This window comes from Oncorhynchus gorbuscha, linkage group LG08 (genome assembly GCF_021184085.1).
Source record: "Oncorhynchus gorbuscha isolate QuinsamMale2020 ecotype Even-year linkage group LG08, OgorEven_v1.0, whole genome shotgun sequence".
NCBI lineage: Eukaryota > Metazoa > Chordata > Actinopteri > Salmoniformes > Salmonidae > Oncorhynchus > Oncorhynchus gorbuscha.
In genome coordinates, this window is record NC_060180.1 from 27,580,051 (window position 1) to 27,596,272 (window position 16,222).

Sequence of the window (16,222 nt, forward strand, 5' to 3'; positions counted from 1 at the left end):
TTTAAGGAATACCTAGGATAGGATAAAGTAATCCTTCTCACCCCCCCTCCCCCTTAAAATATTTAGATGCACTATTGTAAAGTGGCTGTTCCACTGGATGTCATAAGGTGAATGCACCAATTTGTAAGTCGCTCTGGATAAGAGCGTCTGCTAAATGACTTAAATGTAAATGTAATGTAAAAATTATGTTTTACTGGTAATGGGGACATACGTAAATGCCAACAAAATAACTTTTTGGTCAGAGAGAGAGTGTGTGTGTGTGTGTGTGTGTGTGTGTGTGTGTGTGTGTGTGTGTGTGTGTGTGTGTGTGTGTGTGTGTGTGTGTGTGTGTGTGTGTGTGTGTGTGTGTGTGTGTGTGTGTGTGTGTGTGTGTGTGTGTGTAACCTAACCGAATTCTTATTTACAGTGACGGCCTACCCCGGGCCAAACCCGGACGACGCTGGGCCAATTGTGCGCCGCCCTATGGGATCCCAATCACAGCAGGATGTGATACAGCCTGGATTCGAACCAGGGACTGCAGTGACGCCTCTTGCACGGAGCTGCAGTGCCTTAGACCTCTACGTACATGTGTGTGTTAACTATTTAACTGTACTAGAATGTTTAAAAGGACACAAAAAAATATAATATCAGTCATCAGTATCGTTATTTTTGGGGCAAGGAAAATATCAGATATCGACCAAAAATGTCCTATCGGTGCATCACTACTTGTAATCGTTAAGGACTGGGGAGTTTTTCAGGATAAAAAAGAAACAGAAAAGAGCTAAGCACAGGCAAAATCATGGATCAGTCTGCTTTCCACCAGACACTGGGAGATGAATTCACCTTTCAGCAAGACAATAACCTAAAACACGAGGCCAAATCTACACTGGAGTTGCTTACCAAGAAGACAGTGAATATTCCTGAGCGGCCGAGTTACAGTTTTGACTTAAATCTACTTCAAGATCTATGGCAAGACCTGAAAATGGTTGTCTAGGAATGATCAACAACCAATTTGACAGAGAAGAATTTTGAAAATAATAAATTCATATTGAACAATCCCAGTGTGAAAAGCTCTTGGAGACTTACCCAGAAAGACTCACAGCTGAAATTGCTGTGTGAATGCTTATGCAAATTACATATTTTTGCATTTCATTTTTCAATTTATTTACCCATCTACACACAATACCCCATAATGACAAAGTGAAAACACATGTTTTAAATATTTAAAATCATCCATTTTGAATTCCGGCTGTATTACAACAAAATGTGGATTAACATGCCAACCAGACACGTCACAAAATACATTTAGAAATCCAAGTTATTCAATTATTGCGCCAATGAGTGTCTGCGTTGCCAAGGGCTAAAATAGAACTCCTTTCTATTTCTGACGCAGATCGCGCTGAAATTCCTGCCTCTCCCATCTCCTCATTGGTTTATAGAAGCAGGTACCCATGTGCCATCTCCTCATTGGTTATACCCACGTGGGTGATTGAAAGACAAACTGTTTTGCCGGTAGTCGTGGTAATACTATGAAAGTTTAGATGCCAATCACCATATAAGTTCAAAGATGAGAGCCTGGAAGGAGGAGAGATTACTAGAAGCGATTCGGTTGGCCGTTTTATGTGTGGATTAATTGGCGGAGTAGAGGAGCTTGTGCATTTCAGGTAAAATAACAACTCAATGTTTATATCCTTGGACAAATCAGCTAGTGAGTGCAAGCTAACTAGCTAAATTGCCATACATGTTTAATGCTTTTCGGCCTGTCCCCAAATCAATGTCATTGGTTCAGAGTTTGTTTTGCTATTTTAACCTGCGTGTCGTGATCGCGTTTGGTGTAGGGGGACAAAATACATTTATGCACGATAGCGCACGCGCGCAGCCGGTTTGGGTTCAGTGTTAGTCAAGGGACATGAATACTTTCTGAAGACACTGTACATGGATGACAGCCTGAAACGTGTATGCTGTAATGATAAGGGTTGGGTAGATTACTTTCTAAATGTAATCCGTTACAGTTAATAGTTACCTGTCCAAAATTGTAATCAGTAACGTAACTTTTGGATTACCCAAACTCAGTAACGTAATCTGATTACATTCCGTTACTTTTAGATTACTTTCCACTTAAGAGGCATTAGAAGACAGAAATGTTACAAATTGAACAACATCTATTGCAGGATAAATCAATGTTAAAGTTTACATAGCTGGCCATATGATGTTAAATTTTACTTTATGGGTTGGTTATGTAGGCTTCTCCTAACCCACCACTCTCTACTACATATAATAATATGATTCAATTATATCTTTACATTAAAAACCAAAGTTAACAGAATTCTAGTCATTCCAATCAATGTTATACCCCTTGATCTTCAAGAACAGGACTTGGAAATATGGAAGTATAGATTAGCCAAATTGTTTTACCTGAGCATGACCCCAAATCTAAGGACTTATTAGCCAGCACTACTCTGTTGTTTATTACTTAGTTGTCATGGAGGACTGATTGAGCTTATATTTTGGGTTCTCATGGAATGTGACAGTTGAACTAAGCACATGAGGAATTTACAAGTTACATTCTTCAAGAATCAATGGATATATACACACACTACCAGTCAAAAGTTTGGACACCTACTCATTCAAGGATTTTTCTTTATTTTTACTATTTTCTGCATTGTAGAATCATAGTGAAGACATCAAAACTATGACATATCACATATAGAATCATGTAGTAACCATGATGAAGTGAGAAGTACACAGCGTTGTACGAGATCTTCAGTTTCTTGGAAATTTCTCACATGGAATAGCCTTCATTTCTCAGAAAAATAATAGACTGACGAGTTTCAGAAGAAAGGTCTTTGTTTCTGGCCATTTTGACCCTGTAATCGAACCCACAAATGCTGATGCTCCAGATACTTAACTAGTCTAAAGAATACCAGTTTTATTGCCTCTAATCGTAACAGCAGTTTTCAGCTGTGCTAACACAATTGCAAAAGGGTTTTCCGATGATCAGTTCGCCTTTTAAAATGATAAACTTAGATTAGCTAACACAACGTGCCATTGGAACACAGGATTGATGGTTGCTGATAATGGGCCTCTGTACACCTATGCAGATATTCCATAAAAAAAATCTGCCGTTTTAAGCTACAATAGTCATTTACAACATTAACAATGTCTACACTGTATTTCTGATCAATTTGATGTTATTTTAATTGATGTTATTTTAATGGACATTTTTTTGCTTCTCTTTCAAAAACAAGGACATTTCTATGTGATCCCAAACTTTTGAACAGTATTATATATTATTATATATACATTTAAAAATCCAAAAATGGATGCAGCAACTACAGATTGTCCTTTTAAGTCAACTTGTGCAATTTTGAGCACGTGTCCTTTAGGCCTATGGATTTTTTTTCATCAGTATCAATTAGATTGAGCAACAAAAGCCCCACTTTTATTCCATAGGCTGGGATCCACACTATACAGCTGTTGCAAGAGTGCATTTTTCACCGGCTGTCCATCGGTTACAAAAACAATGATTGATAGGCAGCTTAAACTTCTTGAATTCAACCATTATTGTGTTCAAATACACATTGAGATTTGTGAACAGCCATCCACAACAACCACAATCTGTAAGGCGCAAATAGTTAAATGAGAGAGCAGCAGTGTGATTCACATCAATGCGTTATGTAGATATCAATAATAAGTGATATCGGTATCGCCGTAGACTACACCACTGCTGTCATCCTTACCTCCAAGTGTTTATTAAAATTGGATAACCTTTGTATGCCAACAACAGTAACACTATTGGCTTGGACTGTAGCCTACAAAAGCCCATTCCTGCTCTTTTCCCACAATCCATCAACCACATTTGGTGTGTCATCATAGTGGTCTCTGACTTGTGGTCAGATTCACTCAGGCGGAATAAACTTAAACTTGCGCCTTTTTTCAAAGCTGATTTAAATGTCATTGAGAAAACAGAGAAGTGTCAACAACAACAAAATTCCCCAAAAATCCTTTCTGAATTCAAAATTAAATCATCTAGTTTTTCAAAAGTATCATTAATATCAATGCTTCTATTAGAGCATCTCTCACTTAATACAATTCAAGTTGTGACAATCGAACATACTGCAATCGCCAACTATGAAAAGTAGTAGCGATGTCTTCTTAAGCACAATTATGGGTGTGTGGGCAACTTTTTCTGCTAAATTAGCTTCAAACCGCTTGATCCCAGATGCCTGCCAAGACGAGTGGTTTCGAAACTGCAGGCAGTGCATTTAGGGACGTGTGCACTTCAAAGGTATGAAACTCGCACCTTGAGAATGTTTTAACAGTTGGCTTGAAAGCAATGTAGCCCTTCATTAAAAAACTGAGCCAAAAGTGCTTTTGACACTGCCGAACTCCAAAACTAAGGGGGAGGGCTTTCCATTAACTCAATGGGAAAGGGCTGCAGGACTTCTCAATTGCGGGTGCCTGTGTGTGTTTTTGTTCCCCTATGTCTTGGCAGGAAGAAATGGCCACGGATCCATTAGTTCAATTTGTCACAGCGGGAGCGCCCCAAAGATCTCTTATCGGTACAACATACCTCTCGAGTGGCGAGTCTGTCGCTCATCTCCTCCGCCTTCCCAAAGTCCCCTTCAGCGATGGCGCTCTCTATGCTCTTCTCTAAGCTGGACTGGAGAGAAGGGGAAAATGTAGTGATTTAGAATGAGAAAAAGGGGGGAAGGGAAATCAAAGAGTAACTTCAAAAGTCCCCTGGGCCTTACTTTTAATATGATTGCTATTACTACAAATATGTAGATTTTCCTTCACAAATGAAAACCTTTTTGATTGGATATTAGTGGGGAAATCTTCAAAAAATGCTACTGGAGATTACCAAACATAAATGTGACTCTTTAATTACACATTTCCATTACAGGCTGGAGCAGAGGAGGGAGCAAAGATGCCCCTGGATACTGATGGCAGGGGAGGTTCTCCAAAAAAAAGGAGACTATCCAGAGAAGTAGAGTTAAGATCATTTCGTCAATAATTTCACAGAACACATGAAAGCAAGACAATTTTAAATTAGGGGGGAGCCCTCTCGGAAGCATCTTCATACGAATGATTCAAGGACTCCGGTTGTTTATAGACGCACACTCATCCCTCAAATTAATTTGGACAAAGACAGCAAGCTGAGCCAAATAATAATATGGCAATATAGTAATAATTACAACAACAAAAAAATAATAAAATCTACCTCTACCACAACTTTACAGTGGTCTACTTGCTGGCAAAGTGGCAATGTTCATGTTCCAAATCAAATATGTTGTAAATGGGTTTTCAATGTGCGACATTGGGATCAACATTTCAAAATGGTTAAAACATGTTTTTATTTTTATAAATGCAGTTACACATGTGTCCTGACAGAAATAAAAAGTGAACATGCCAAATTGGCAAATCACTTTGCCTAACAACAGAATACACCTAGGACAAGGAGTTATATCCTCTAAAATTGCAGGAGTAGAGTAAAATGGACACCAAAATGTATTTGTCATGTCATTTCATAACCTGATCACCAGTTCATATTGTGAATAATGCCCTCTAGGCTACTATCTTGTCATTCTAGGTAACACTTGACACCCAGCGCCATGACACGTTATGACACGGTCAAAACCATGTCATATTACGTCAAAACACCTGACATAACATGGTCATAACACTGTCATGACACATATTTAGACCGGTTGTGAAAAATATGGCTGGTTTTATGGCTGGTTATGACAGTGTCAAAACCCACAAAACCTACCACACAAGGCAAAACATTCCATTACACCATAAACACACTGTTGACAAGTAGTCCATGTTATATGAAACCGTCTGAAATGTACCATATTAAATGACCATTGTAATTGCACACACGTCGATGTCAGACATGCAACTAGCCCAATCAAAGCCCAATCAAATCAAACTTTGTCACATGCGCCGAATACAACAACATGCGCCGAATACAACGCCGAATACAACAAGTGTAGACTTTACCGTGAAATGCTTACTTACAAGCCCTCAGATCAAGAAAATATTTACCAAGTAAACTTGAGGTTATATACAGGGGGCACCGGTACCGAGCCAGTGTGCGGGGGTACAGGTTAGGTGAGGTAATTTGTACATGTAGGTGGGGTGAAGTGACTATGCATAGATAATAAACAGTGAGTAGCAGTAGTGTACAAAAAGGAAGGGGGGGTCAATATAATTTGTCTGGTAGCAATTTAATTAATTGTTCAGCTGTCTTATGACTAAGGGGTAGAAGCTGTTGAGGAGCCTGTTGGTCCTAAACTTGGTCCATGATAGTTCGTTGGTGATGTGGACACCAAGGAACTTGAAACTCTCTACCCGCTTCACTACAAGCCGATCGGTGTTAATGGGGACCTGTTCGGCCCGCCTTTTCCTGTAGTCCTACGATCAGCTCCTTTGTCTTGCTCACATTGAGGGAGAGGTTGTTCTCCTGGCACCACACTGCCAGTTCTCTGACCTCCTCCCTATAGGCCGTCTCATCACTGTCGGTGATCAGGCCTACCACTGTTGTGTCGCCAGCAAACTTAATGATGGTGTTGGAGTCTACAAGTTATTTAAAATGTGATGGAAAACACATGACTGTAAAGAATGTATTACAACAACAACAAAAGGAAGGAAACTTCTAGCAGGGAAAAAAACAATTTGAATCCATGTGGGTATTGACACTCCTGTGTAAGTGTCATAACCAGCCATAAAATAACATAATATGTCACAACAGGTGTAAATATATGGGTCATGACAGTGATGACCATATTATGATTGGTTATGACATTATGTCAGATGTTATGATATATTATGACATGGTTATGACGCTGGATGTCAAGTAATGTGTTACCTCATTCTAATGTCAAGATGCATATTGCCATCGCACTGCCCTATCCCATCTGGAAAAGAGGTATACCTATGTAAGAACGCTGTTCATCGACTATAGCTCAGCATTCAACACAATAATAAGTGCATGGGGTGGCAGGGTACCCTAGTGGTTAGAGCGTTGGACTAGTAACCGGAAGGTTGCGAGTTCAAACACCCGAGCTGACAAGGTACAAATCTGTCGTTCTGCCTCTGAACAGGCAGTTAACCCACTGTTCCTAGGCCGTCATTGAAAATAAGAATTTGTTCTTAACTGACTTGCCTAGTTAAATAAAGGTAAAATAAAAATAGACGATGTCGTCCCCACAGTGACGACAAGAACGTATCTAAACTAAAAACCATGGATTACAGGCAATATCCGCACTGGACTAAAGAACAAACGGCTTACAAGGAACGGGACACGGACACATACAAGAAAGCCCAATACAACCTCCGACGAGACATTAAAAATGTGAAAGGACAATATCCTATTACATCAGTTCCGACGCTCGGAACAGAAAATGTTTGACCTCTGTCATTGCCAACAAAGGGTATATAACAAAGTATTGAGAAACTTTTGTCATTGACCAAATACTTATTTTCCACCATAATTTGCAAATAAATCCATAAAAAAATCCCACAATGTGATTTTCTGGAATTTTCCCCCCTCATTTTTTCTGTCATAGTTGAAGTGTACCTATGATGAAAATTACAGGCCTCTCATCTTTTTAAGTGGGAGAACTTGCACAACTGGTGGCTGACTAAATACTTTTTTTGCCCCACTGTATGTGGCAGGGCTTGCAGACAATAACACATTACAATGGGAAACCCAGCCATGAGTTGCCAAGTGATACAGAACTACCAAACGAGCTAAATGCCTTATGCTCGATTTTAAGAATTTAACACTGTGACTTGCGTGAAAGCCCCTGTTGTTAAGGATGACTGTGTGATCTAGTGATCTAGGTTAACATATCACAAGGCTGCCGGGTTTGATGGAACAACAGGGCACGTTCTCAAAGCATGCGCACGCCAGCTGGCAAATGTCTCCACAGATATTTTCAATCTATCCTTTTTATCCCACTCTGTAATCCCAACATGTTTCAAGCTGACCACCATTGTCCCTCTTCCCAAGAGCTCCAAGGTAACCTGCCTAAATGGCTATCTCCCTGTGGCACTCACATCTGAATTATGAAGTGCTTTGAAAGGCTGGTCATGACACATCAATACCACCGTTCAAGACCCCCTAAACCCACTCCAATTCGCATTCTGCCCGAACAGATCCACAGATGACGCAATCTAATTGCACTTCACACAACCCTCTCCTACCGGGACAAGAGGGGAAATAACTGAGAATACTGTTCAGCGACCAACACCATAGTCCCCTCCAAGCTCGGGACCCTGGGACTGAACCCCTCCATCTGCAACTGGATCCTGGACTTTCTGACGGGCCGGCCCCAGGTGGTGAGGGTAGGCAACAACACCTCCGCCACACTGACCCTCAACATGGGGGACCCTCAGGGGTGTGTGCTTAGTCCCCTCCTGTACTACCTGTTCATCCACGACTCCAACACCACCATCAAGTCTGCTGACGACACGACGGCGGTAGGCCCGAGGGAGTTGGTCTTAGTAGTGTGGTGACAGGACAACAACCTCTGCATCAACGTCAGTAAGACCAAGGAGCTGATTGTGGACTATAGGAGGAAAGAGGGGAGAGCACGACCCCATCCAGATCGACGGGGCTGTTGTGATGCGGGTCAAGAGCTTCAATTCCTTGGCGTCCACATCACTAAATACCTAACATAATCCACATACACCCACACAGAGGGCCGTAAAGAGACTGAAAAGATTTGGCATGGGCTCTCGTATCCTCAAAAGGTTATACAGCTGCACCTTTGAGAACACCTTGACTGGCTACATCACCGCTTGGTATGGAAAATATATCGCCCTTGACCACAAAGTGCTACGGAGGGTGGTGCAGACTGCCCAGTACATCACTGGGGCCGAGCTCCCATCCACCCGGACCTCTATATCATGCGGTGTCAGACACTCCAGCCACCCAAGCCATAGACTGTTCACTCTTTTACCATCCAGTAAACAGTACCGGAGCATCGGCTCTCGACCCAACAGGCCCAGGGACAGCTTCTACCCACAAGCCATAAGACTGCTAAAAAGCCAGACTGCTAAATAGTTCAGGTACCATTAATTGACTATCTGCACTGACCCTACGCACACTCACTATTTGACCTAGACAGTTTGTGTGTATGTACTGATATGTAGGCTACATGTGCCCTTTTTTAAAATATATGAAGTAGTTCTGTCCTTGTCTATTAATGTCCTGTATTATGTAACGTTTCATGTTTTGTGTGGACCTGAGGAAGAGTAGCTGCTGCTTTTGCAACAACTAATGGGGATCCTAATAAAATAACACTAGACTATATAAACCAACCATATACACACTCACACTATATTGACACTCCCACACAAACACACACACAATCAAATCAAAGTGTATTTGTCGCGTGTGCCGAATACAACAGGTACAGTGAAATGCTTACTTACAGGCCCTAACCAACAGTGGAATTTTTAAGTAAAAAAATAGGTATTAGGTGAACAATAGATAAGTAAAGAAATAAAAACAACAGTAAAAAGACTGAGAAATAACAGTAGCGAGGCTATATACAGTAGGGAGGCTATATACAGGCACCGGTTAGTCGGGCTAATTGAGGTAGTATGTACATGTAGGTATGGTTAAAGTGACTATGCATATATGATAAACAGAAAGTAACAGTAGCGTTAAAGAGGGGTTGGCGTGTGGTGGGACACAATGCAGATAGTCCGGGTAGCCAATGTGCGGGGGCACCGGTTAGTCGGGCTAATTGAGGTAGTATGTGCATGAATGTATAGTTAAAGTGACTATGCATAGATAACAGAGAGTAGCAGCAGCGTAAAACGGGATGTGGGGGCGGGATGCAAATAGTCCGGGTAGCCATTTGATTACCTGTTCAGGAATCTTATGGCTTGGGGTAAAAGCTGTTAAAGAAGCCTTTTGGTGCTAAACTTGGTGTTCCGGTATCGCTTGCCATGCGATAGTAGAGAGAACAGTGGTGGCTGGGATCTTTGATAATTTTTTAGGACCTTCCTCTGACACAACCTGGTGTAGAGGTTCTTGATGGCAGCCAGCTTAGCCCCAGTGGGGTACTGGGCCATACGTACTACCCTCTGGAGTGCCTTGCAGTCGGAGGCCGAGACGTTTCCGTACCAGGCAGTGATGCAACCAGTGCCATAATCATGCTCTCGATGTTGCAGCTGTAGAACCTTTTGAGGGTCTGAGGGCCCATGCCAAATTTTTTTAGTTTCCCGAGGGGGAATAGGCTTTGTTGTGCCCTTTTCACGACTGTCTTGGTGTGTTTGGACCATTCTAGTTTGTTGGTGAAGTGGACACCAAGGAACTTGAAGCTCTCAACCTGCTCCACCACAGCCCAGTCAATGAGAATGGGGGAGTGCTCGGTCCTGCTTTTCCTGTAGTCCACAATCATCTCCTTTGTCTTGATAATGTTGAGGCAGAGGTTGTTATTCTGGCACCACTCCACCAGGGCTCTCACATCCTCCCTGTCGGCAGTCTCACCGTCGTGGCCGGCTGCGACAAAGCCTGGACTTGAACCAGGATCTCTAGTGGCACAGCTAGCACTGTGATGATGTGCCTTAGACCACTGCGCCACTCGGGAGGCCTCACTTTCCTTTATAATCCATGATTGTCTGGAGTCTCCATGATTGTCTGGAGTCTCTCCCTGTACTGTCGTTTTGCCTCTTTGATTGCCTTACGTTAGTTGGATTAGTTTTAATCATCACAGTAGGAACAACATCCTCTATGGACTTTCTGATGAACCAAGTCACAGAGTCAGTGTGTTGACACTATTCAGAGGCAACCCGGAACATTTCCCAGTCCGCGTGATCAAAACAGTCCTGAAGCATAGATTCCGATTGGTCAAACCAGCATGAATTTGATTGAACATGGTATGTCCCCCCCCTATATCTTAATGTAATCACATGAAATTGTTTTGCAGATTATTAACAATGACTTACTAACAGCTGTAACTAGTTGTCCACCGCAGGAAATTCTCACTGGTACCGTAGTTTATAGAAAGACCCAAATAGATTCTAAATGTCTATCGTGTAATTGACTTAGGCCTAACTTTTTTTAATGTAATGTCAATATGTAAATGACATTGATCACTTATGAGAATGTTTGAAAATGGAGGAGCAAGGCCTTCTCGTTATGTTGACTTCACAAATTCTGTTTAATTGAGCTTCTTGTTAAATATATCATATCCATTCAAAGTAAACCGTTTTTGCTGCAAACACAGAGCAAAAACTACATTTGATGGTTCGTTCAGATAAACAGAATTTAAATAACACTCCAAATAAGCATTACGAGAACTTCCAATTGAATTAGGGCAAAGTATACACTATTATACACTGCTCAAAATATAAAGGGAACACTTAAACAACACAATGTAACTCCAAGTCAATCACACTTCTGTGAAATCAAACTGTCCACTTAGGAAGCAACACAGATTGACAATAAATTTCACATGCTGTTGTGCAAATGGAATAGACAACAGGTGGAAATTATAGGCAATTAGCAAGACACCCCCAATAAATGAGTGGTTCTGCAGGTGGGGACCACAGGCTACTTCTCAGTTCCTATGCTTCCTGGCTGATGTTTTGGTCACTTTTGAATGCTGGCGGTGCTTTCACTCAAGTGGTAGCATGAGACGGAGTCTACAACCCACACAAGTGGCTCAGGTAGTGCAGCTCATCCAGGATGGCACATCAATGCGAGCTGTGGCAAGAAGGTTTGCTGTGTCTGTCAGCGTAGTGTCCAGAGCATGGAGGCACTACCAGGAGACAGGCCAGTACATCAGGAGACGTGGAGGAGGCCGTAGGAGGGCAATAACCCAGCAGCAGGACCGCTACCTCCGCTTTTGTGCAAGGAGGAGCACTGCCAGAGCCCTGCAAAATGACCTCCAGCAGGCCACAAATGTGCATGTGTCTGCTCAAACGGTCAGAAACAGACTCCATGAAGGTGGTATGAGGGCCCGACATCCACAGTTGGGGGTTGTGCTTACACCGTGCAGGACGTTTGGCATTTGCCAGAGAACACCAAGATTGGCAAATTTGACACTGGCGCCCTGTGCTCTTCACAGATGAAAGCAGGTTCACACTGACCACATGTGACAGACTTGACAGTCTGGAGACACCGTGGAGAACGTTCTGCTGCCTGCAACATCCTTCAGCATGACCGGTTTGGCGGTGCGTCAGTCATGGTGTGGGGTGGCATTTCTTTGGGGGGCCCCTCGCCAGAGGTAGCCTGACTGCCATTAGGTACCGAGATGAGATCCTCAGACCCCTTGTGAAACCATATGCTGGTTGGCCCTGGGTTCCTCCTAATGCAAGACAATGCTAGACCTCATGTGGCTGGAATGTGTCAGCAGTTCCTGCAAGAGGAAGGCATTGATGCTATGGACTGGTCCGCCCGTTCCCCAGACCTGAATCCAATTGAGCACATCTGGGACATCATGTCTCGTTCCATCCACCAACGCCACATTGCACCACAGACTGTCCAGGAGTTGGCGGATGCTTTAGTCCAGGTCTGGGAGGAGATCCCTCAGGAGACCACCTCATCAGGAGCATGCCCAGGAGTTGTTTGGAGGTCATACAGGCACGTGGAGGCCACACACGCTACTGAGCCTCATTTTGACTTGTTTTAAGGACATTACATCAAAGTTGGATCAGCCTGTAGTGTGGTTTTCCACTTTAATTTTGAGTGTGACTCCAAATCCAGACCTCCATGGGTTGATAAATTTGATTTCCATTGATAATTTTTGTGTGATTTTGTTGTCAGCACATTCAAATATGTAAAGTAAAAAGTATTTAATAAGAATATTTCATTCATTCAGATCTCAGATGTGTTATTTTAGTGTTCCCTTTATTTTTTTGAGCAGTGTGTGTATATATATATATATTATTTTGCTTGCACAACAATTTACATATCAAAATATGTATGTCTCTTTCTTGTTCTATTACACCAGATGTATCAAGTACACAGATGTATTTCTAAATGGATTCAAGTAAGAAATTAACTAATTTGTCCAAGAGTTTCTTATTAGGGTTATTATTAGGACACACACAAACAGCTATTCACATGCACTTTCCTTCACAAAGACGCAAGGTTGAGAGACACTAAAACAAAAGCAGGCAAGTGTCTGTGATGCCATTTTCTATACACCTTTTCATCAAAATGTAGGCTCATGCTATGTAGACTAGAGTCATATCCATGTAGGCTAGATCCATGGGTCTGACAATTAGGCTACTCAACGTGTGAGAGGCTATGTTATTGTGCATGTATTGAGTGCACTCTGAGCTTTCCACATACAGTAACACTGAGCAGGAGCTGTCAGGTATCTGTATAGACATTCAGTACAGACACTTCTCTCTAGAGCAAATCTACATCTTACTTTAATCTCAACCAAAAAAAAGTGGAATGGAGAATCATCACAATGTCAAGATTAAGGTAATCTCATCATTAAAACGTAACACAATCTTTTGTCAGGTTTGAGTCTAGAAACCTCTTAAGCCGCCTGTCATATTTAATAAAACAATAAGAAGTTACACACGCATGGATATGGAAAGACAGAACATGTTCAATGCTTTTGCCATAACATGATGGCATTAGACACAGGCAGACTTTATTTTTTACCTTGGGAGCAGGCTTGTAACAGGCAGGGGGTTGAAATCTATCATTGATGCCAAAGTACTGCGTCAGCCCATCCCAATGCTTGTCATGCTCAGCTTGAGGCTCTCTGGCGAAGAAGAAAGAGTGTTCATGTTTATTATCGGTTCAGAACAAGACTACAGCATATGTTAAGGCTATAAATGGGTGCTAAGTACCAATCAAATTTTTGGAATGCCCGGGTAGAATAGGCTTTCAGTTAGGCCTACACCAATAACAAGGCTATGTCACAATTCTCCACCCTTTTCCATAAGTGTGCACTTGGACACTCCCTGTCATGGATTTAAAGCATAGGATTGGTGTAGCCTAAGCATTGGCTGGAGGGAGATCCCGTGCAAGAAAGTGTGCAAGCTCTAATGCGCACTTTTGGGAGAATGGTGGAAAATCGGGACAAAGCCTTTGAAGACTCTTTAGTAGTTAGTGGAATACTGTATAGAACTATGTTTGAACAGATTTTGTGATACATTTAGGTCTACGTTACCTTTCATTGTTTGATTCCATGTTCTTAGTCCCTGATTCATCATCTGTTTAGTGACATGAAACACAAAGAAATTAATCTTGTAAACTCCAAAATCACCCAATTTTACAGTCCGTCGTATTGTGTCATAACTCATGAGCTCAGAAATATTAACATACACTGTGATCATATCCAAAACAGTGAAAAGAGGTAGACCTGCTGACTATTTCTTTCAGTGACTTTCAATGGAATTGTATATTATTTAATTATGTTCCACTCAGATCCATTCCAGTTCAGCTTTTATAGGCAAAAGACTAACTCAATTATAATACCATTTTTGTATTTAACGAGGACAAAGGAACACAGACAGCACTTTAACAAAAACACTAACGTTAGGGTCATGTGACACTTAGAATTTGGACACAGGATGAACCCTCTTCTTTTCCCATTTCCATTATTTCTGGGATAGGTCAAGTCGGTTACATCTGACCAGGGCAAAGATCGTTATCTTTCCAGTGGCTGTGTGGTTAAAAAGAAGTGCAATTGACCTTTCTTATGTCGTCGTTTTCCCCGCTGTCTTTTTTTGGGGAGCTTCATCTTCTTAATCTCATCTTTTTTCTTCTGTAGCTCTTTAAATCTCTAAAAGAACATGAAGTGTAACCATTCATTTAAGCAACAACACTGTATGCAACAAAAGCATTTACCCTAACCCTTTCAGCATGAATTGGGTGTAATGTGTATATGGTAGTAAAACATACAATGTGGCTTTACAAAGATGAGTAGCTTATCCACGTTGGACATGCTTTTTGAAAGTGGCGCTGATCCTGGGAAACGGGAATAAGTGGTATAGCCAAGCAATGCAGCCATTTTGTTAGAACACGTTATTGTTTTCCATGCAGGTTTAATCATTTATGGACTGCCTATCCAAAAGTAGTAGGGGATGCTATAGAGTATATAGGCAACATCGCTAGCTAGCTAACGTTAGCTTGATATGCAACACCTGACTAGGAAGCATAACATGTGTGACATACTTGCCACTTCTCCTCGGAAATCCCGGGTAAGCAGTCCAACGACTTGTCATGTTCTACGACGGGTTGTATATGGGAAGAACTTGTGTCTACAAGTGTCCCAACGTTTTCCTTAAGACCACGCGAAAGTCCAACTGCACGACATTTGTTTGAGGCTAACGTTTTTTCTTGATTTGCAACTACATTTTGTCCCTGGTCGTCCTCATCATCTGAACTAATTTCTGCATCGCTCAGACCTTTCGGTAAAAGTCCGCTATACATCTTGAGAATGGCAAATCAACAGCAACTCGGTTTATAAAACGTGTTAGTCAAACTGATATTTTAAAAATGCATCGAAAACTACTTGAAGCGTTGTAAACATTTTCACTTCCTGGTGGACATTGTGACTCTTGCAAAACAACTACTCCGATTGGGAAAAACAATATAGTCTCTACCAATGAAAACTGTTCTATCGCTGCACTAAAGCCGATGGTTGCGTTTCAGGTCGTCTTTATTACAGTCGCGCTGCGCAACTCAGATTATTGCTGAAATGTTGAACGATTGTCCCTCTTAGAATTAACACAATTATAGGGAGATAACCACCATAAATGTGTTGGTATTCCATGATTAGTTTTAAATGACGACAACCACCATAAATGTGTTGGTATTCCATGATTTTAAAAGACATTTGCTGCTATTGTGTTTTTCAAAAGGTCAGTACATAACATTTTTTTTAAGTAGTTTAGTAGATGCTCATATCCAAAGTGACTTACAGTTCGTGGATTCAAATTAAGATAGCAAGGTGGGACAACCACATATCACAGTCATAGTAAGTACATTTTCCTCAATAAAGTATCTGTCAGCAAACTCAGAGCTAGTAAGGTGGAAAAAGGGAAAGTGCGAGGGTTAGTTCACAAAAGGCCTAATTTATTTATTTATTGGGGGAAGGGTTCAGATGATAGGGTGAAGAGTCAGGGTTTCAGATGTTTTCTGAAGATGGGCAGGGACTCTGCTGTCCTAGATTTAGGGGGAAGCTGGTTCCACCATTGGGGTGCCAGGACAGAGAAGAGCTTCGACTGGGCTGAGAGACCAGAGGTG

At 41.7% G+C, this 16,222-nt stretch overlaps 1 protein-coding gene across 1 annotated transcript in view; it reads right to left on the reverse strand.

The window, feature by feature from the left end:
- Positions 1 to 15,632, reverse strand: part of LOC124041435 (protein FAM204A-like) — a 37,242-nt gene extending 21,610 nt beyond the window's left edge. Inside the window, exons 1-5 of the mRNA XM_046359012.1 lie at positions 15,149 to 15,632; positions 14,666 to 14,756; positions 14,142 to 14,184; positions 13,628 to 13,730; positions 4,553 to 4,642 (exon numbers count right to left, since the gene is read on the reverse strand). Of these exons, the coding sequence (XP_046214968.1) occupies positions 4,553 to 4,642; positions 13,628 to 13,730; positions 14,142 to 14,184; positions 14,666 to 14,756; positions 15,149 to 15,406 (585 nt within the window). The 5' untranslated portion in view covers positions 15,407 to 15,632. The remainder of the gene's footprint in view (positions 1 to 4,552; positions 4,643 to 13,627; positions 13,731 to 14,141; positions 14,185 to 14,665; positions 14,757 to 15,148) is intronic.
- Positions 15,633 to 16,222: the final 590 nt, after the last annotated feature.